The following is a 23574-nucleotide window of genomic DNA, read 5'->3' as shown; positions in this document are numbered from 1 at the left end:
TTCATTTACAACAAGCAATGACCTACACATCAGATGAACAGTTTATCTATTTAGCCAGCTGTAAAGGATGACGCTCCCTTCTGGTTTTCAGAGACTGAAACAAATTGTAAAAGTTTACCAAAAAAATACTCTTTGTGTGGTGTGTGCAGTTGTTGCAGGTCTTTGTTGATCATCAGATTTGTCCTTAGCTTTAGTCTGGATAAAAAAACAAAACAAAAACATGACCACAAAGTCTTCAGAGGCCTCCAGTGATGACATTGTGCTATTAATGACAGTATATCCCACACACTCTGTTACAAAGACTTTGCTCTTCTAGGCTGGTCTTACCTAAAACTAAAAGCTACAACAGCAATAATTAAGGTGAAATTTGCTGATAAATTCCAAGGTGTTAATGTGTGGCAACCTCATGACTGAAGTAAACAGGTAAAACTTGACAGTCCTGGTTCACTTTGCACAACATTTTAAACAGTTTTATTTAAGAAAAGAAAAAAGGAAGAAAAGAGCTATGGTAAATCTGCAGTATTTGACATTTCTGAAAAATAGGTCTAAAAATAAGCTGTAGGGTTATTATGAAACAGCAACATACTTTTCATTAAGAGCGTATTTGAGGCATGAGTCCATTTTCTTGAGTTAAATATTTGAGTAGAAATAGCACAATTGTTTTATTATCTTATGTACTGTGACTGAAATGTATATAAGATAAGACAAGCACGTGGCCATGTAGAAGGGTCATAAAAGTCCCTGTTACCAAACTACAGCAGCTCTATAAGACCAGCAGTCTTCCGTGTTCTGCACAGTTACTCTTTCTCTAAACACCGGTGGTTTGACTCAGGGAGCAAAACAAGGTGCGTAGCTGTTCATCTCTCTGGGTCTTAATCATGCAGCCTCTGCTTGTTTTTATGATGCCATCTTTTTATAGATGTAGAGCAAAATGTGTTGCAGTGATGTGAGTGTAACATTACACAAAAGGTTTTAAAACCTGGGTTTAAAATGTTACTAATGATTAGATCATCTCATTCATTCATTCATTCATTCATTCATTCATTCATTCATTCATTTTTGCAGCAATGAACAGTTAATGTTGAAATTAGGTGGGTATAAGTGTCTTTCTCAAAGAAACCTCACCACACATTTTCTTGAGCAAAACACTCATCTGCATTTGTGGCCGCTAGTTTAATTCATTTATTAATAATCTAATACTGTTTTTTGTAACAAATTTGAAATAATACTTTCATGTATTTTTACTCATTTCAGTGAATCACAGTAGATCATAATGGCAAAGCACAACTATGGGCGTCTTGCTGCAGTGGTTCTGTCTGTTGTTGGCTATGGAATAAGTCTGGTGTTCAATGGGCTGTCCGTGGTTGGAATTGGCAAGTTGAAACATCTCCTCCCTCTTTTAGTTGAACTTGGAGTATATATATGAATATATATATATATACAGACTAATAATCTGACTCAGTGCTTGCATTTTCTTTGCATAGGTCCCTATCAAACCACCACAGCCAATGTGTCTGCTGTGTTTGACACACAGCTCACACCTTCAGGATGGACCTTTAACATCTGGAGTGTCATCTACATCTGGCTGACAGCAATAGTCGTTTACACTCTTGCTGGTCTTTGCAGAAAGTTAGGCTCTCTTCATGTCTTCTTGTTTTTTAATGCATGTTCAAAATATATGTTTTCCAATTGTTTGAACATCATTTCCTTCATAGTTTGCTACTGGGGTGCAATTTATAAGCTTTAAAGCCCTTTAATTCATGGACTGTTTGTCTTGTAGGACTGCGTATGGATATGTTTACTGCAGCCCTCCAGTGTTGCCGTATGGATTCTTCATTAGCTGGTGTCTGAATCTGTGTTTTAATATTGGCTGGCTTATTGTTTGGGACAGAGGGTAAGAGCTTCCATTAGGACCTTTTAAATGGCTTGAATAGATTATCTAATTTAAGAAAATAGATGTAAAACAAAAAACTTAGTTGTGTGTTTTCTGTTTTTCTATTTAAGAATGATGATTGCTGCACTGGTTTTTCTCATCCTTGTCATCTGCACAAATTACTCCATGATATGCTTCATCTGCCATGGACTTCATACTTATGGGGCTTGGCTCAAAAAATACCACAAAATAGACCTGTGGCTCTTTCGTGTACTGGTTAGTGTATGAAACGTCTTCTAAGTGCAGCGTTTATCCAAACAAAGTGTCCGACTCTTTAAATCTACATTTGAAGGTTCAAAATGGCGTGATGATCTACACAACATGGACAACCATAGCAACTCTCATCAACCTGACCATTGTGCTGAGTTATGAATCTACGATGTCCCCAACAGATGCTGCCACCCTCTCGTACTCTCTTTTGACCGTGTTGTTGCTTGTGTGGTGAGTGCACTTCATGGGAAAAATACATTAAAAAATAGAATAATTATCAGGATGATTCTGAGGAAATCTGTTCACAGGTTTGTTTTGGAAAACTTTGTCCTCGACAAGCATGTGCGGTACATCTGCATCACCTATCTTGTCGTGATCTGGGCACTGTCTGGAAACCTGGATAAAAATTTTAATGCTAACTCACCCAGTCGCAATGGCATCTTTATCGGTAAGACAAAGAAATCTAACCTGGATGTCATAGAAGCATTGAGTAAAAGTGACTTGCAGACCTAATCTGAAGCAATAAAGGACATAATTGCCCAATGAGTATGATTAATTCATAGGTCCACATTTACATCTGCTCAAAATAGTGTATCAGGAAATGCAGCACTGATCTTGGTGCCCATAAAAATTTATCTAATATGTTTTCTTCTTCTAGCTGTACTGCTGGCTGTTGCCTGTGTGCTGTTTGTCATCAGGATCATTTTGGTGGTTTGGAGACACATCAAACAGCCGCTTTATGAAGACATCAGTCCTGAAGCCATGGAAGTGATAGAGATTGCTGAGAAGCAGAAAAAGATTTTTCGCTAAGCATTTGAATAATATAACACAACTGTGAATAGAATAGTCTTCCTAACAGCATTGCTTTTCGCTGATTTGTTGTCATGAAAGCAAATGCATTCTTGTATATGTCCAGATTTCATTCATGACATTTTTGCTCTTTGATAACTGTTTTTATTATTACACTCTGATTGGATTCTAATGAAATAGTGTAAAGAGGTAAAAAAAAAAACTCAAGCACTTTAAAGTTTTAAACATTTCTAGAGCTTTTTTTTATGTTGTATGAAATTACATCTCCAATTCCACAGCTAAAGGTTGTGATCCTGACCTGTTTCTATTACATAATCTATAGTAAATATATATTATAATTTACTTTATATCTCTTTGGGGTTGATAATGTACAGTTCAGTTCGGGGTTTGGCATTGCAAGTTTATTTGATCAAGGGAGAAAAAAATATATCTGTCAACATGTGTATAAATGTATATAATGTTTATATGCACTAAACATAATCAGATATTACTTTTGGATAAAGTTTTCTCTGAGTTACAACACAGCTGATGCCTGATAAAAACAGCAAAAGAATTGAAGCTTAACAAAATAATTTAAAAGTTCCTTTTTATATACATTTTGAGCACGTGTATTTTTGTGCAAGTTCTTGAAATAAAATGTTACTTGTTGCTTCTTGTTTTTGTACATTTTATAGGAATTATTTTTTTATGGGTTCACAATATTAATGGATTATTAAGACATTGTTAAAGATGTGGTACATAGCTACAAATACATTTCATGGTGCACGTTTTTGTATGGTGGTATTTAAATATGAAGATGTGAAATTATTTAATTATGTACACTTCCATAATAGGAACCTGAATATTTAATAGCACCAAATTCACTATTCTTGTTTTAAGGTAAACATGAATTATGTAACTTTAATTTACATAACATGTATTTATTACCAGATGAGTCAATTGAGAACCTTCAGTTGTTCTCATTTACAACAACCTGGCCAAGAGCCAGCAGAAAAAGACAACACAGAAACAATTACTTTGGATATCTCTTGTTTCACCGCATAAAAGAAGGAATACTGTCAATAGCTTAAAAAAAAAAGAGGTTAGTTTACACTTTGTCTTCAAAAACAAGCTGTTATATAAATCAGTATATAAATCAGACTGTGAAGGATATCTTAGAGAACTGCTGTATAATGTAAAGATGGACCACTATTGGAATGTTTAGTGTACATAAGCTCTATTGAAGCGGTATGGTTTAAACTATGAAACCCAGCATTCAGTCTACTGGTGGAGTAACTGAGACATGGAGGTGTGTCCTACTAAGGAGAGGGCTGAAAATTAGCCGCAGCAAAACATACACGTGAGTGAATGCGAAGGACCCAATAGGTGCAGTGAGGTAAGAGAGAGTAGAAACAAAGGAGGTGAAGGACTTTAAGCAGTATAAAAATGAAAAGTCCATAGCAACAGAGAATGTGGAGAAGAGGTAAAGAGATAAAAACAGGCTGAAATGAAGTGAGAAAATGGCCAGGTGTCATGTGATAAAAGAGTAAGCGTGAAAGGAAAGATGTGAGATCAGCTATGTTGTATGACTTGGTTCTGAAAAGACAAAAGACAGAACTGGAGGTAGCAGAGATTAAAATATTTAGCTGTTCTTTTGGAGTGACATGATACAGGATCAGGAATGAGAACATCAACATGACAGCACATATTAGATGTTTTGGGAAAAATGTCACAGAGGCTAGACTAAGATGGTTTGGGCACGTACAGAGGAGGGATAGTGAATATGTTGGTAGATGGAAGATGGACACTGGATGTTTGAATTGCAGGCATGAGGCCTAGAAGATGACCAAAGAAGAGATTTATGGATGCCGCAAAAGATGATATGAAGGTAGTTGGTTTAACACAAGTAGATACTGAAGTTAGATTTTAATGGAGACCGATGGCAAACGACCACATGGACTGTACACAGACCCAATATCCATAACACACAGCAAGTATTGATTACACGTACACACACACACACACACACACACAAACACACTGGAAATGAAAATTGACCTCTGCATGCACTGGCAACATGGAGCACACACTCATTAGAAGCAGCACAAACACACACACCAAAACCTATGAGTAGTTGCATGGAGCAGTTATGGGTTGGTGCCTCCTCAAATTGCCTGATATCAAACAGGTCCAGTTAGCTGGATTGTCAGTAATTGATTAAAGAGGTATCTGTAATGAATGGGTGGATGCATATTTTGAACTTTATTGTTGCCTTTCCAATAATCTGGCCGAAGACGTGAAAACAATGCCTTTTTAAAGTTTATTTTTCTCTTGTAGTGTACAATCTTAAACTGTAGGTGGCAGCAAGTCAACCTCCAACTCTAGTCCCATTGTTTGAATAGTTTTAAACCCTACACAAGATCTGTCAGGGAGCAAACAGATAACATGATGAGAATTTGGCAGTTTCTAACAAGCTTTTCCATTTCAGAAAGTAACTTTTACATTTTTAAATTCATGATATAGAAGACGCCGACAGTGTCAATCTGTAACAGCTTTGAAATATTTCTGCCTGTCAGACATAACACAGTGTCACCAACTTAGTGTTATTTAGTGAGTTTTCAGTCTCCTCTAGCGACTTTTTTTAAAAGCAGAAAGTAATGAAAAGTGTGAACAAAAACCTTAAAAAAATTAAGTTCTGTAACATGTTGCAGACTTATAATTAAAAAAACTACACTTAATGAAAATAAACAAAAACATATTTTATTTATTATTATTATTATTTTATCATTAGTTTTTGCTGTTTTAAACATTTTTAGTTCGTCTTTGTCATTTTTTTTGCCTCCATCACAACTGTACCAGGGTGCTTATGCAAATTACATGATTACGTCATTTAGCGACTTTTACGACAGCCAATGGCTGCTTTTCTTATTGAGTAGTGGCCGATTTTCGATGAGTGCGCGGGCTAGTTGTATTTAGTAAACAGGGCTATTGTGTTGCTATCGCTAAATTTGACTGTAAATTCAGTTAAATAGAATGTCGAACAGCTTTTAAATTGCTGTCTAGTGCTCCCGACTTAATTGAAATTGGACAGAAGATAATAAATGCATTCAGGGAGCTGAGAAAACATACCGCTGTCGAAAAATGAAGCGATAGCTAACGCTAGCCAACTGTTCACTTTAGTATCGCTCTCGGAAACAGTCGCGTAACGTTACTGTTGACAACACTCAACTAGCAGGCAGAAATGGAGACAAAGTATCCTACCTTGGTAAGTTACAGTCCTCCTATTGTGTACATATTTTCCATTCATCTGCAGAACGACAGCGGTGCTGGCATATTACATTAACTATCTATGCTAACAATTGTTATAACATTTGATAACTACTAATCAAGACCCTGTCACAGAATCAGACGAATTTTAAATCTCACCAGTCGAAGCTATCAAAATGTGCGACTGCATGTGAATGTTAAAAGGCCACTATGTTTGGGAATTTGTTTGTTAATAAAGAGTATGAAAAAAAAAAAAACAACGTTTGCATAGAGCTACCATAATGACGTCTAAATGTGTCAAAGAGCACTGCAATAAGTGCTTCATCTGCGATTTTTATAATTGTTATTAATACTCGTGTTCCAGCTTCAGTTGCATTGATGGATATAATTTGCGATGTTATTAAATGATATTTCATAGTACTGAAATATGACGATTGTATGTGTACATCCTATGTACACATCCAATGAGGATGTATTAGCGAAGACTGGATCAATTTTCTGAATCATTTAATAACTGAATGAGTTGAGCATGTTAATGATATCATTTTCTGGTTTTACTTTTATTTTCTAATGATAAAATGACCAAATTATACTAACAACAGTTACAAATACTGCTATTTGTTGACAGATGAGACCCAGGAGGAAACTCTGTTTCATTACACACAAGGGAAGGTATGTTTATTTTTGGGCATAATCTCTGGAATGTTAGTAATGCAGTTACATTTCTTTTAAACATGGTATGAGCTAGCATTATTTAAATTCTCAAAAATTTAGATCTGACATCTGTTATTTATACCATCAGTTCATCTTCTATATCTTGATTAAATATTTATATCTAAATAAAAAGTCACAGTTTATGCCTAGCTGAATTATACTGCTTCTATATTTTCTATTTGTAATCCCACTATTTATCACTATTTTTCATAAGTTGTTTGTATGCTATGGATATGTCTTTAACCTGAATTGTGTGCTACAGTGTACCCAAGCATTTGGGAGGAGCCCTGACAGTGGAAGAGGAGGTTGACAAGATGTTTGATGACATCGGTGAGTGAGATTCACTTGTTTTTATTGTGTGCATTGATGTGTGCATTTTTATCACATTAACATGTGTTTTTACCAATGTCGTTTCAGAGTCATGTACACCGCTTAATTCATCATCGCTGCTGTTTCTTAGCTCTGATAGTGACACAAATTCAAGTCAGACAGAAATATCTCCAGTCACACAGCAGAGATGCTCACCAGAAAAACTTCCAGCACACAAAAAGGTATTATACAGTCACGTCATTCCAGGAATGATTGTTGGTATTAACAATTTCTTAAAAAAAGAAAAAAAAAATTGCCTAAAGCACCTGCTGTATAAATGTCTTGCATGTCTTTTGCTGCGTGGGTAGTAAAGCACAGCTCATCTACTTTCTAATCACATGCATTTTTACATCAGTGGTGGCTGATTTGATGCCATTAGGTGGTTTGAGTCACTGTATGATTTTCAACTATTCAGGGCCACAAAGGAGATGTCCTACGTGCTGCAATGGGATCGATAGGTCCTAAAGTGGACATTGGTAAGACATTCAAAACTGCATCTCACGCACACAAAATAAATAAATAAAAAATAAGGATTATAAACACACACACACACACATATATATATATATTATATATATATATATATATATATATATATATATATATATATATATATATATATATATATATATATATATATATATATGGTTGAATTTGGGAATAAACAGCATTAATGGAGCGACCCATGGATGTTGCCCTTGTGGATAATTCTTTTTGGCAAGACCCTTCTCAAACACAGTAGTAAGCTGGTGGTAAACAGAGTTGTACTTCAGCTGGGGCGGATCTAGAAAAGTTTTGATGGGGGCCAGGCAGGGACACTGACCAGGAAAAGGGGGGCACAAGTGAGACAATTTTTAGGTCCTTGATTTTATGAAATATTGAACTGATTATTACAACTAAAGAAATCATCTAATGTAAAAACGTTGGGTGATGTTGCTGTAGGACTTTTATCGCTGCTGCACAAACACTCACCAAAATGATAAGAGGAAAAATGTGTTTTTAGCCAAATTATCAGTTTTATGAAGGTTTCTTCAACAATGTTGGCTGTTTAACTTCATTTGTCATTTTTCATCTGGTAGTTTTATGACTGATATTTTTACCATGGAGATGGTTGGTGAGATGATGTTAGATGTATTCTGAATTATGATCTAGAACATGATAGAAATTATTTGGAACAACATATAAGCTGTGTCCCAATTCAGGGTCTGCACGCTTCGAGGTGCAGATTAGTTGACTACATGGCGGTGCGCCAAGCACTGTCCCAATTGGAAGGAGCCTCCGAATCCACCCTACAAATCCGCACTTCGTTTGGCCTCAAACGATGGCTGCTGGTGATGCATCCTTTGCAGCCTCTTTTTTTTCCCAAAATTCATTGCGTACAAGATGTTGACAAATGAGCAACCGAGCTCAGAAGAGTACGTTTGTTTTCTTTTGTTTTTTTAAAATCACACTTTAGTAGCAATGTGACAATACCAAGTACATTAAAAACACCTTTGTTTAACAGGGGCGTTAAAATTCTGTAATATTTGATATTCGTGGATTCATTTTATGGGCAAATGAAGTGTCTACTGCCTGGAAGCTGGAAATGTCAGTTTTTTTTTTTTTTTTTCTTACATTAGTACTTGGTCGGTGTTAACGTACTCTAAAGTGTCCAATGATATGCCAACAGTAATTTCAGAGGTTTAAGCAATTCAATGTCCTACGTTGCTGCTGTTGGAAATTCTCTTTGGCTAGGCAGGCTGTCCCATTTCGGAACCTAAAAGTGTGCAGACTATGTAGGACACTCTGTAGCCTACGTAGTCTACACATTCCGAAGTGTGCAGACCCTGAATTGGGACACAGTTTATATAATCTCTACCATGTTCTAGATCATAATACAGAATGCATAAATCATATATCAATAAGGTCATTAAAAAGTTTTTAATAAACATTGAACCAGGCCGGCCCTCAACTTGTTTCAATTTTTTCATTTTGGCCCGCTGTGTGTTTGAGTTTGACACCCCTGCTTTAAAAAGTAGACTTCATCATTTTCTTGTGTGTGTGTGTCGTGTAGGCATGTTTCTCACTTTTAAATTGAATTCTTTTCTTTATTGCAGATTTGGACATCCCATCCAAAGCACATAGGCCACTAAAGACTTCTAGCCCTAAAGAGCATAACATGGGTGTAGATGCTGTTGCAAAGCAGGACAATAAAAAAGACCAAGTTGTGCTCCCAGTTTTGTTTAACTGTGCAGATGAAATAGCAGAGGAACCCAACAAAGACCCTCCACCCAGTCAGAAGGCCCAATGCAATGGACTAGTCGCAGAAGAGTATGAACGTTTGTTGTGAGAAATAAGATCTTTGAAGTGATATTTTTGCCATTGGTTTAGATTCTTTAACTGTTGTTATCTCTAGGAGTGATGGTGATGAACTGGAGTCTCCTCCAAGTAGGGTTACAATAACCAAGAAGTCCTCTCACAAAGTGCTGGGCAAAGTATTGTGGTAAGTTTTTTTGGTTTTCACACACACCCACACCAATATGTGGAGCAGCACCACAGAATCAACTCCAAGCGCCACAGATTTCGTTCCCCCAGAACTTGATTTTGAAATTTAAAAAAATGAAGGCTATCAAAAATAACGCGCTAATGGCGCTAATTTATTTGGGTTAACGATTTTTACACATGCGCGTCAAGCCCAATACATCTGTCATTTCTCTGTTATGATGGCGGGACATGGAGATGGAACAAGATCAGCCACACCTTTCCTGGTAAGAGGGTTCAACACGTGCACTTTTCTGGAGTTTTCTATAAATATGGCCGCTTTGTGGTCCTCTCTGTGTCAGCGCAGCGATCCGCTGCCTCCTCCCTGTCCTGTAGCTCCATGACCAGCTCTCCGTGATCGTCGGTTCTTCTTTCCATAGTACCGCTTTAGCAGGTGACTGAAGAACAATAGCCTCCTGAGTCATAGCGTTCGTGTACAAGGACGTCAAATATTTGGTTGTCTACACCATAATACTGAATTCTTTGAAACTGGAACCTGTTGGACACTTAAACTGCCATTTGGTGGTGTCAGAAGAGACTTTGTTTCTCAATTTAAAATTAAATTTATATCTACATTATATAAAAAATGTGTATAATCACAAGTCTTTCCCCAAAAAGCTAGAATAAATCGCTAAAATAAGTCAAACTAAAGGTCAGGTCTTTGGAGGATAGATACGCATACAGGTGTATTTTTAATATGGCAGCTCAGAAAGTGTGTTTGAATGCCACACTGACCACCACGACCCCGCCGCACTCCATTGACTCACCGGCACCAGGGATGCACCACAAATTGCTACTCATATATATATAAAATATATATATATATGTATATGTGTGTGTGTGTGTATGTGTATATGTATGTATATATATATATATGTATGTATGTGTATATATATGTATGTATATGAGTAGCAATTTGTGGTGTATCCCTGGTGCCGGTGAGTCAATGGAGTGTACATACATACATATATACGTATATATGTATATATATATATATATATATATATATATATATATATATATATATATATATATATATATATATATATATATATATATGTGTATATATATATATATATATATATATATATATATATATATATATATATACATACATATAATAGTCGACAATGAAAATAGTCGACAACGAATTTAGCTTTCGACTATTGTCGGCAAAAAAAAAAGATAAAAAAACTACAGAGTGAGACATCGTCTTCTAATCCTATCTCCGCTGAGAGTTGCACAATGCACATGCGCAAAGAGGGGGGAAAAAAACTAAAGAGTGAGTCATCGTCTCCTTTTTTTTTTATCTCTGCTGAGAGTTGCACATGCGCAATAAAGTCCACCAGTGGAAAAATATGGCGGCTGACTGGGGAGCAAAACGGCGGCAGAGGACGTCAAAAGTCTGTGCTAACTTTATGTTAACCCTATAAAATAAATTAAATGCATGCGAGATTTGTCAAGTGGACCTTGCGTACCACGGAAGTATGTCTGCAATACTCGAACATTTAAAGAGGAGGCACGGCGGACGTTCATAACAACGTCATGCAAGATTTCAAAGCTGAAAGTGAAATAAGAGCCATTTATAATAATCATGAGGTACATAATCCGATTGGTCGACTAGTCGTTTTAATAGTCGGTGACTAATCGAATAGTCAATAGTTGCAGCCCTAGTATATATATATATATATGTGTGTGTGTGTGTGTGTGTATATATATATATATATATATATATATATATGTGTGTGTGTATATGTATACATATATATATATATATGTGTGTATATGTGTATATATATATATATATATATATATATATATATATATATATATATATATATATATATGTGTGTGTGTATATGTGTATACATATATATATATATGTGTGTATATGTGTGTGTATATATATATATATATATATATATATATATACAGTACAGACCAAAAGTTTGGACACACCTTCTCATTCAAAGAGTTTTCTTTATTTTCATGACTATGAACATTGTAGATTCACACTGAAGGCATCCAAACTATGAATGAACACATATGGAAGTATAGTACATAACCAAAAAGTGTGAAACAACTGAAAATATGTCATATTCTAGGTTCTTCAAAGTAGCCACCTTTTGCTTTGATTACTGCTTTGCACACTCTTGGCATTCTCTTGATGAGCTTCAAGAGGTAGTCATCTGAAATGGTTTTCACTTCACAGGTGTGCCCTGTCAGGTTTAATAAGTGGGATTTCTTGCCTTATAAATGGGGTTGGGACCATCAGTTGCATTGTGGAGAGGTCAGGTGGATACACAGCTGATAGTCCTACTGAATAGACTGTTAGAATTTGTATTATGGCAAGAAAAAAGCAGCTAAGTAAAGAAAAACGAGTGGCCATCATTACTTTAAGAAATGAAGGTCAGTCAGTCCGAAAAATTGGGAAAACTTTGAAAGTGTCCCCAAGTGCAGTCTCAAAAACCATCAAACGCTACAAAGAAACTGGCTCACATGCGGACCGCCCCAGGAAAGGAAGACCAAGAGTCACCTCTGCTGCGGAGGATAAGTTCATCCGAGTCACCAGCCTCAGAAATCGCAGGTTAACAGCAGCTTAGATTAGAGACCAGGTCAATGCCACACAGAGTTCTAGCAGCAGACACATCTGTCGAACAACTGTTAAGAGGAGACTGTGTGAATCAGGCCTTCATGGTAGAATATCTGCTAGGAAACCACTGCTAAGGACAGGCAACAAACAGAAGAGACTTGTTTGGGCTAAAGAACACAAGGAATGGACATTAGACCAGTGGAAATCTGTGCTTTGGTCTGATGAGTCCAAATTTGAGATTTTTGGTTCCAACCACCGTGTCTTTGTGCGACGCAGAAAAGGTGAACGGATGGTCTCTACATGCCTGGTTCCCACCGTGAAGCATGGAGGAGGAGGTGTGATGGTGTGGGGGTGCTTTGCTGGTGACACTGTTGGGGATTTATTCAGAATTGAAGGCATACTGAACCAGCATGGCTACCACAGCATCTTGCAGCGGCATGCTATTCCATCCGGTTTGCGTTTAGTTGGACCATCATTTATTTTTCAACAGGACAGTGACCCCAAACACACCTCCAGGCTGTGTAAGGGCTATTTGACCAGGAAGGAGAGTGATGGGGTGCTGCGCCAGATGACCTGGCCTCCACAGTCACCAGACCTGAACCCAATCGAGATGGTTTGGGGTGAGCTGGACTGCAGAGTGAAGGCAAAAGGGCCAACAAGTGCTAAGCATCTCTGGGAACTCCTTCAAGACTGTTGGAAGAGCATTTCAGATGACTACCTCTTGAAGCTCATCAAGAGAATGCCAAGAGTGTGCAAAGCAGTAATCAAAGCAAAAGGTGGCTACTTTGAAGAACCTAGAATATGACATATTTTCAGTTGTTTCACACTTTTTGGTTATGTACTATACTTCCACATGTGTTCATTCATAGTTTGGATGCCTTCAGTGTGAATCTACAATGTTCATAGTCATGAAAATAAAGAAAACTCTTTGAATGAGAAGGTGTGTCCAAACTTTTGGTCTGTACTGTATATATATATATATATATATATATATATATATACACACACACACACACACACAAAAGTGGTAACATTTAAAAGTTCGAAGTACTAATGTAGTCAAAGAACAAACACATTTGTCTTTTAGAAACCTCTGTATAAAAGAAACATTGTATTGACAGCTGAAGGCAGTTTAGCAGCTTTGGATGTGTCGTGTGTCACTTCAAAAGCACAATGTCTCTTATTAACTAATCTGGATCTGGGAGCAGCTACGTGGTTGTTGAGAATGATTAATAGGTCTGTAGTTGGATTAACGTCAGATAAGCCCAGATGTGAACTCAGGTGCCAACATATGTAAATTAAATTAAATTTAAAATAGAATAGAACAGGATTTATTTGCTGATGCACAGGTATGTTTAACATTCAGCCTCGGATAAGACTAGAGAGACTGGCTGATGTCCAAATATAGGCAGTTACAATAATCCAGCCCTGAGGCTGTGAGACTGTGATAACTGTCTTTGAGTCATTACCGGGAAGGACATCTAAAATGTGTTACATTTGTCTAAACATTATTATGTTTTTCAGCAAGTATATACAGTAATATGTAAAGGGACTAAGTAAACTGAGGCCAACCTATACACATGTGGACAGAATTGTTGGTACCCTTTGGTTAATGAAAGAAAAAGTCAATGGTCACAGAAATAACTTGAATCTGACAAAAGTAATTATAAAAATTCAATGAAATTTAACCAATGAAAGTCAGACATTGCTTTTCAACCATGCTTCAACAGAACATAACAGAGCCTCCTCCATGTTTCACAGTAGGGACGGTGTCCTTTTCTTCATATGCTTCATTTTTCCATCTGTAAACATAGAGCTAGGCCTGTCACGATAACCAATTTAGCTGTACGATAAATTTTCTCAGAAATTATCGCGATAAACGATAATATTGCGCAAAGCGCTAATGTGTCATTTTGAGACCATTCTCAACTAATATAATAATAATAATGCAAGTACACATTTTCAAAGATCAATAAACTAAATAAATAAAAGCGCCTTTTTCACATAAGCCGGGACGCCGGCCCAAAAGTAATGCAGCCCACTGGGAATCCTCCCAAACCTCTCGATTAGCCGGCATTGCTCTTAATGTGTATTTTGTCAAATACGCTAGTGTTAACCATTCCCGCTTCTTATCCGCCGATAGTAGTCGGAGGACACGGGGGAGATCCGTCCTCTCCAGGGCCGAAGTGGAGTTGGCTTCGGGGTTAACTCCCAATTACTCTCTTCTCTCGCCGCTCACGGCGTGGAGCACCATAAAAAAAAGGAAACAGCGGTTGTGCTGAGAAACGGCTTTATTATAACGCACCGTTATTGTTTTTCCTGACTGTTCTGCCTAACCGCTCCGTCTCTTCTCTTCACACCTTTTCTTCTTCTGCTACTCTCGTTCCTCATAAGCTCTTCTTCTCCTCCCTCTGCGCTCACGCTCACTCTCACGCGCACTGAGCTGCTGGATCGCACACACAAAGTTAGACACATCGCACAACACTAGTATATAGGCTGACTCTATTTGCGTAATGTGCCTGCGGATTACAGGGGTTATTACGGTAGACCAGGAAGTGGGGGCTTTGTACTGACGTCGTAAGCTAGATGTGTGTGTTCTGCTTACATGTGGGGAGCAGCGAAATGATAAAAGAGGAGGTGCTTGCATCTATTATTTCTCCATTCGACTTATTTACATATTTCAGCATGAGAATCGGAGGTTTAGCGCGAGAGCGTGAGAAGCCACTTAAATGCGCAAGTCTCACGGCCATTGCGTGTTGGCAGCCCTGCAAAACAAATGCGGCTTACCGGCTCGTGCTGCAACATGCTGCAGTCAAGTATGACACCAGAGAGATCACTCCGCAACAAACCAGAGCGTTGAGTCGAAATACGCCATAGTGAAACCTATTGTCATACACAGTTTATGGTAAAGGGAGGACTAATAAAAATTATCGCGGCCGGCAAACTTATCGTGCTCTTATTTTCTTATCGTTCAATTAATTGACTTATTGCTTATCGCGACAGGCCTACATAGAGCTGATGTGCCTTGGCAAAAAGTCCCATTTTTGTCTCATCTGCCCATAGGACATTTCCTACACGCTTTGTGGCTTGTCAACATGTAGTTTGACAAATTCCAATCTGGCTTTTTTATGATTTGTTTTTAACAATGGTGTCCTCCTTGGTCGTCTCCCATTAAGTCCACTTTGGCTCAAACAATGACGGCTGTGTAAAATAACGTGCATAGAGGTTTATGTGTGTAAAATAATCTAATAATTTGGCCAGTAAAAAATATGTTTAGGCAGTGGATTTTTTTAGTGAATCTAATAGTAAATTTTGGACACTGACTGCCTGATTACAAGATTGTAGACACCGGTCATACTAATTAGTGGACACACCTTGGATTAACATGTGCCTTTGGTCATATTATTTTCAGTCTTTTCTAGGGGTACCATCATTTTTGTCCAGGCCTGTTTCATGAGTTTTTTTTTTTTTTAATCTGTTGAAGCATTGTTGAAAAGCAGTGTTTGACTTTCGTTGGTTAAATTTCATTGAATATTTATTTATTATTACTTTTGTCAGATTCAAGGTATTTCTGTGAACATTGTAAGTTTTTCTTTCATTAACCGAAGGGTACCAACAATTTTGTCCAAGTGTGTAGGTGATGATAGCAAGCTGTTTTTTCCATTTATTTTTTCCTCTAGTTGGCTCTGAGAACCAAAGTGCCAGACTAAGTTTTAATGATTATCTTAGAAATGGTATAAAAGCTGTGTGCTTTTTTGGTCTTTTTTTTTTTAGTAAAAAAAAGTATACACAAGTTCATTTCCAGCTGTAAAACACTTCAGATGTCTTTTTGACAGTTGTGACTGTCAGCCAGCACTTCATTAGTTAAACTCAGAATACTTTTTTTTAAATAACATAATGGTAACAGTACTGCCTCATTATGTGACACATTATAATATCCAGCTAAGCACTAAAGAAATTGTAGACCAGTAATAAATAAAAACTACAACAGATATTCATAACAAGATTATAGCATTCATCAAACATGCTGTATCAGAAACAAAACAGTATCAGCTGTACTTTGGTCGATATTACAGACAATAATTTGCCAACATCATTAGGTAGAAAAGTATTTTGGCATTTATCTCATTAGCTAATTGTCTCTTCATTAACCTTAGTCAGTCATCTCTTGTATTTTGTTCTTTATGGTTAGTAACAGGCAAGAAAATGTGAAATCGCCGGTTTCAGCAGTGAGTCAGGATCCTAAACTGTTGGCTTCTAAGAAGAAAAAGGGAAAAGACAAGACGGCTTTTCTGGAGAAGCTCAAACTGGCTGTAAAGCCACAATCAACATGGTGAGATAAGCACACATGAATAATTTGTCTGTGATCATAACTAAAACGTGTTTAAGTCTTTTTCATATATGTATATATATATATATATATATATATAGATATATATAATGTCCTGGTGTAATTCGATGTATGAAAGGGTTAATATTGCAATGAATAATACATTTTTTTGTTTTGTTTTTTTCCCCACTCTTAAAGTTATAAGATGTCACCCGTTAAAGGACCACCTCCACCCCCTGCTGAGCCAGAAGATGATTTTTTTATTTTGGAGGATGATGCACCTTTTTGGATTTCCATCCCAAGCAAAAGTGCCACAAATAAGAGACAAAAGCTGAGCAAGACCTCCAGCAAGGAGAGCTCATCATACAAGGGGACAAAAGATAGTCCGCTAGAGAGTCCGTCAAAAGAGATTGACAAGGTAGAGGACCAGCCTAAAGACATACCCAACATGGAAAAGAGTCCAGAAAAACCCAACCTTGAAACCAAGACAAAAGCTCACAAGTTTTCTGTGAAGAAGAATCTGAAAAAAGCTAAAGAAAACACCAAGACAAGCAGGGCGGCAACATTAAAAGAGACCAGAACAAAACACCAGGAATCTGATGCTGTGAAAGATGTTCCATGTGTAGATGCTGTCAAAAAAGGTAGCATGGAGCCTACAGATGATGAAGACCTGGGTTCATTTTCAGGTAGGATCCTGTTAGTTATTTCACACCCAAATTACTTAATATCTTTAATATACGGTCTACTTTAACTGGCAACTTCCACAGGAATGTATTCAGCATCCCTAAAACCAGCGTAAACAAATATCATTGCCTAAAATAATCTTTCTCCCAAATGTATTCATAATGTCTTTAACTTGAAAACTCCCAACTGTACACAGGAATCCTCCATATTTGTAGAAAGACGGTATACAGTATCTTTAGGTACTCGATATCCTGCGATTTAATAAAAAAAAAAAAAACTGAAAATATCCATCCAAGAAGTCATTAATTTCTCACCAGATTTAGTTGTTTTATTATATTTTATATATTAGCTTTTTGGCTTCATATTGTCTCCAGAAAGGATTATTAGGTTTAAACCACACAGCAATAAAACCAAATTTAAGTTGATGCATCGTTTCTGGGGTTGTAAACAACGATATTTGCAGGTCTGGAAAAGGTTTAAAGAGTTTCAGATTCAGTTTCTGTAAAATTTGATGTTTTAACAAAACAGTTGGAAAAAAATCTAGTACAAAATTCTTGTTGAGATAATGTTACTCTTTTTCAGTATCAAGAGTTATTGGCACAATTCAGTGGAAATGTCTAATAATTATAACTTTTTTTGGCTTTCATTTGGTAAACCACAATATATGGATAATGTTTTGTCTTTGTTCTTATTGTCCAATAGACAGAGAAGTTACAACATCTAAAGCAGGAAGGACTACAGCAAAAATACACCCAGCAGGGTCTGAAGGACGTTTATCAGAGGAGGTTGAGGTTCTTGGGAAAAGAAAAAGGAAACCGACTGGACAGTGGTGGCTGAGTTGCCCACAGAGCACAGAGGAAACAGAAAGCTGGAAGCCTAATTTCAAGAAGTCAAAACAGCATATTAAGGAGTCCGCAGCAGCAGGACATTCACCAGTAAAGGCCAAGAAAGACACAGTTTACAAGAAAAAAGCTAACCAGGAACCGCCTGAGCGATTATCCAGTAAGCATACGGACAAAGAGAAAAAATTAAAACGGAGCAAAAAAAAAAACACAAGAGAAGAAACACCGGACAGGATGGAAGCAGCAGATGAAATACTCAACACATGTGAGGCAGAGCAGGAGCAGCAGGAGATTCCTGATCCAGACTTGGACAAGCAGCAGTCCAGCCCCTTGGTCTTCACACACAGAGACCACAGTATCAATTCAGGTAGGGTCAATAGTGACGGGAAGTACGCAGATTGTTAGATGAGGAAAAAGTGCTGTGCTTTTAAAATACAACACTGAAGGTGCTCTGTGAGTGATGTATATACTGGCATCAAGCCCCAACACTGATGTATCAGTGTGTGTGTGTAAATGCAAAGTAACTCTGAAGCTGGTTAGATTAAAACAAATTTTACCATTATATTTTGTGATAGTTATGTTTACTGGTTATTAACCAGCTGACTACTCTCTAGATACTTGTTCGACTATAAGGGAATTAGTGGGGATGGAAAGAAGAAAGGATAAACTTCTTTTTTCTAAATTTATATTTTTTAAGGGAAAATTTGTCATGTTGCTTCATAAAGCCCCAAATGTTTCTTTAAAGAAATAAGAAAAATCTGGTATGTGTAACATTGTTCTTCAGAGTTCAGAGTAACTAACATTTTCAGATAAATGTACAGGAGAAAAAGCACACTACCCTGAAATCTGAATTTACAGAAGTAATGGAAATGGAAGTTTGTGCAAGTATGCCAAAACAAAACTTAACTTATGTAAATGTACTTTTGTTACAGGAGGTCAGATATTTCAGAAAGCCTATAACCACAATATAAAATCAACAACACCTGGGTCAACCAGAAAACCTCAGCAGCAGCTTGTGGAAGCAGAACCAGGGAAACGGAGGAGAAGGCCACCAGGTAACTGGTGGACAGTCAACAATGTGGCAGATGATTTGGAAAGCATCCCCTCACAGCCTCATCATCGTCACCCCTCGGAACTTAAACAGGAAAGAAAAAAACAATCAAAACAGAGGAAACCTGCTAGACTTGGTGTTCCCAAAAATGGCAACGTGGTAATCCCATCAAAACCACCAGGGGGAGCTCTGACGCCTCCTTCAAAGCTACTCTCTACTCCAAATACTGTCAAACGCTCTCTGGCAACATTTAAAGACATTTTCAATTCAGGAATAGGGACCCCGATTGCGGCCAGCAACAGAGACGCACATCAGAGTAACAGATGCTACATCACCTCACATCCTGCAGAGGAAGTCTCTGCCACTGACTTTGAAACATGCAGCAGGCCTGATAAAGCTGCACTCAGTGGGGATGCTGAAGGACGCAGGGGTGCACAAATGAACCAAGAGACCGTGCGAGACAAAGAGCGTCTGTCAGAGAACATGTAAGCATGTAATATTTCTAATTCAGTCTCACTTCTGTATCTTTAATACCATGAAGTTCTTACTGGGGGTTCTTATTGGGGATTATTTCAGCAGGTTAGTAGGCCTGAGAAGTGGGCCGTCCTCTATGATTCAGCTGGAGCAGGATGAAGACCATGACGACACAGGTATGTTTTTAAATTGTGTAGAAATATACACTTACACAGCTTTGTGTACATGTCTGTATGTGAAAGTAGTAGTTAAAAGTAAACAAACAGATGATTTGCCAACATTGCTTCTTGCACTGTAACCTTAAAATCTGAGACGGCATCTCTGCACAGTTTAGTTGTAACATTATTTCATGTTTCTATCAAACAAATAATCAATATATATATTAACATGCCACCACAGATTAAGAATGTGAGTATGAAGAGAACAGTTGTAATACTTTTCAAATTTCAGATTTCAGCTCTGGCCTTTTGTTTTACATTTTACATTCATGAGGCAGAAATATCTATTTCCAGCTTAAAGCGCAGGATGTTGTCATGTTTGGTTGTTTATGTTTGGACAGGAAAACCCGGGTTTTTGGCTTACAATGTCAACTTGTCTGCCGCTGTCTCCTTAATTTAATGCCAGAATACTGACTGATTTCTCCTTTTTGATCACCTTAGATCTGGTTTCAGGAGCATTAACATACATTAACATGGCGATAATGTAAAAACACTGAAGGTGGATGAAACAGTTGAAGAATTCAGTATTTTAGGACATAAAAAGAGAAGAATAGTAAGTCTATTGATGAAACGGTTACCTATAGTTCACTAAACTGGGCACTTGTTACAGTTGCATTTTTATAACTTGAACAGTTATGTGAATCATTAAAAGTAAAAATCAGTTCTGGTTTTGCTGTGATACTTTTTGATATAAAAAGTTTTTTTTGTTTTTTAAACTCTTTAATGACTGTAACACGGATGTAACAATATCAGTTCCAGATGAATGTGATGTTGGAAAGCATTAAAAAAAATCCTTTATCAGTTGAAAACTTGAAAGGAAATATGACTAATAACTAATTTATTACTATTTTTTTTTGCCTCATAATGTACCCCCCGCCCCCGCCATTTGCAGCTAATTATCAATGTAATATATTGCTACACCCCAAGCCTTTATTACTTAAACTGTAATGCATGCACCCCCCAATTTTAATCACTGGTTCGGTTCCCACCGGGCACGCTGCGGTGCGTGTCAGAAGCATCCCAGAAGAGTGTTGTCGCGGCTCTCCACTAAACATACTGGTTAAGTCTATTTTTGACGGAGCACGCATCCAGAACACGTCAAGTTCAGCAGTTCAGATAGGAACAGACAGGAAATCAGACAGTGTAAAAGCTTCCGTCAATTTTCAAAATAAAACCCCAGGCAGATTTGTGTTCGTGAACCATGTAAACATTACGTCATTACTCGGTCAGGGTTTTTCTTTTTTTTTTTTGCATCATGGACGACAAGACGTTTATCCTGTAAGTGGAGAATTAAAAGATTCTCCAATTTTCCTGTGATTTCGTGATCTTGCGGATCCAGCTAGGCAGACTTCACTTGTGGGTACTCCACATCTGACACACTCCTGATTGATCCACCACGGAGGTCGCAACAAAACCACCCGGTGGAAATATGAGTGCATATATGATCACTAAGACATGTTTTTCACAGACTGCTGCCCACTTTTTTGTTTGTTTTTCAACAACTACTTTCTATTGTGTTCCAGTTTTGCCATCATCCAGAGTTCAAGCGATGCTGAATGTATCAGACCTTTCTGCTCCTCCTCTCAAACCGCTGAGTTTACACCATAAGGATAAGGCTGCCCTGACCGAGTGGTTTCAGAACCTCTGGTCCCCCTCAGCTGATGGTAAAGACAATATTTAGTTCCTCAAAAAGCTTATAAGGAGATAAGTTAAGAACTTTTGGTGTCTATATTTGTTATTTATGTATTTATACTGTTTTATCTCTAAAGGTCCACAATAAGATTTTATCAATGAGACTGAACAGTCATCATCAAGAATGATTATCCATAAAAAAAAAAATCTTAGTGAGCTCTGAGAACCCATGAAGTATATTAACATCAAAATATAGACATAGTAATACAACTTTCTCAAAATAAAATTAAGATTATTTAATTGTCTGTGATGTGGACGACACATCATCATAGGCTTCTTACGGGAATGTTTGAGCAAAGTCATTTCTGCCCAGAACTGTAAATAAATAATTCTGACTGTATATTCTTACAGATAGTGCTGCAATCACTCCAGAACTATTTGACTGGTACTCCTACAAAGACAGAGCCCTCGGCATCCAGACAGACCTAAACAGCGGGTCCATCTGTTCTGGAAAGATCCTGCTGGGATCTCATATGAAGAAGCCCCTCTGGGTGGATCACAGTGCAACAACAGTCAGTTCACTATTACACACACATGTTTTCAGGATGGTTTAATTGTTCAGGTTTTGGAATTTAATTGATTTTTCTCCATTACTGTCTTTTTCTTTCGCAAAGGTTTTTAATTTATTAACAAGTTCAGTGAATGTTACCATCAATGGCAGTGTTTCTCGTTACCGGCCTGGACAAACCTTTATGGTGGAATCTGGTAAGCAAGTAATTTCAATACCAAAATTACATTAAGGCACAATTTAAGCATTAAAAATGTCAAATCTGGTCAAATGTAAACAAACTATACCTTTGTTGTTTTTTTAAATTGTGTAAGCCAATCAGGCTTCTGTTTTGTGTGACGCACCAGCTTGTGGCGCCACCATTACTGAGGTGGCCAGTCCTCATTACACCAAATACCTGCCGATATAGACATGAATAACTGATAGTGACGTTAGACAGTGGTCTACATTTACTGATAAGAGTATCTTATCTGGAGACCTCAAAGTTTTTCTGTTGTTCGTATTAGTCAGACATCAGTGCATTAACGCAAACATTGCTTCATCGGACAGAAGCTGCTTTCATCAACCGACAATCCACACTGGAATATAAAATGCAAACTTTGTTTTAAGTTATCAAAAGTTTGTAAAAAGAAAGTTTCAGACTTTTGCAACGGCTTTTCATTTTCTATTTTGTTAAATATTTGACATATTTTTGTTATAAATAGTTTAGGCTGCAGGATGCCATGTACGTGATTTGTTTGTTACCAACTGAAAGATTTTCATTTTCTGGTCACATCGTTGCCCTAATAAGAGCAAATAATGTTACATTTCACACTATCTTCCAAATTAGTCGTTTATCCTCCGCAGCATCGCAGTCCCTTTAACACTAACAACTACCATAACAAACGTTACCCGTTTAGCTGTTTCAGCTGCAGAGCAACATGGGTACATAGAATTTAGTTTCAGATTTTGTTAGTGTTTTCTAGCGTGCACAGAAATGCCACCTCAGTAATGGCGGAGTGTCTACTTCTGGTGTTTGCCCAGATATATGTTTGGTTTTTGACCCTGGTTATTTTATTTTACACAGGAAGTGCCTACAGCATCCACAACAGCAGTGCACATCCAGCTGTTCTGTTCTTCACCAGGATACTAGTGGAAAGTTCAGACTGATGGTTTCTGTTGAACTTTGTAAGACATTATCAAACACGTGCTGTATAAAAGACTGTAGACAAATATTTAAAAATTGCATACTTTTAATTTTTCTATAAACCCCTGCTGTGCCTCCAATTGTAAGATTATATCACAAGAAAAGTAAAAATAATTGTAAATAATTTTTTTCTTTTATGGTTTTAGAGTTTTGTTTGGCTGATTCTTCCCACAATTTAAATATTTGTAAGTAGA

The 23574-nt window shown here is 37.3% G+C and overlaps 2 protein-coding genes across 3 annotated transcripts; both read left to right on the top strand.

Annotated features, from left to right (window-relative positions):
- The first annotated feature begins 1273 nt into the window (after window positions 1-1273).
- Window positions 1274-2953, top strand: si:ch211-161h7.5. The gene is made up of 7 exons (XM_041968826.1): window positions 1274-1373; window positions 1485-1629; window positions 1781-1894; window positions 2005-2149; window positions 2226-2374; window positions 2452-2591; window positions 2802-2953. The coding sequence occupies exons 1-7, from the start codon at window positions 1274-1276 to the stop codon at window positions 2951-2953; spliced, it is 945 nt and encodes a 314-aa protein (XP_041824760.1).
- A 2924-nt stretch (window positions 2954-5877) lies between these two features.
- si:ch211-161h7.4 lies at window positions 5878-23407 on the top strand. Of its 2 annotated transcripts, none has more exons than XM_041968524.1 (16): window positions 5878-6197; window positions 6828-6871; window positions 7176-7243; window positions 7331-7464; window positions 7698-7758; window positions 9379-9592; window positions 9678-9764; window positions 16588-16728; window positions 16924-17411; window positions 18112-18618; window positions 19184-19787; window positions 19882-19952; window positions 21518-21658; window positions 22038-22198; window positions 22301-22391; window positions 23261-23407. In XM_041968524.1, exons 1-16 carry the CDS (start codon window positions 6174-6176, stop codon window positions 23341-23343), a joined length of 2919 nt encoding a protein of 972 aa, XP_041824458.1. In that variant the 5' UTR covers window positions 5878-6173; the 3' UTR covers window positions 23344-23407. The 2 variants fall into 2 exon arrangements, with proteins under 2 accessions (XP_041824458.1, XP_041824457.1); XM_041968523.1 differs by having other exon boundaries at window positions 19879-19952.
- Window positions 23408-23574: the final 167 nt, after the last annotated feature.

The sequence above is a fragment of the Melanotaenia boesemani genome, chromosome 18 (assembly GCF_017639745.1).
Source record: "Melanotaenia boesemani isolate fMelBoe1 chromosome 18, fMelBoe1.pri, whole genome shotgun sequence".
Lineage (NCBI taxonomy): Eukaryota > Metazoa > Chordata > Actinopteri > Atheriniformes > Melanotaeniidae > Melanotaenia > Melanotaenia boesemani.
The sequence above is the reverse complement of the archived record's forward strand: the minus strand, read 5'-3'. Positions and strand labels throughout refer to the sequence as shown.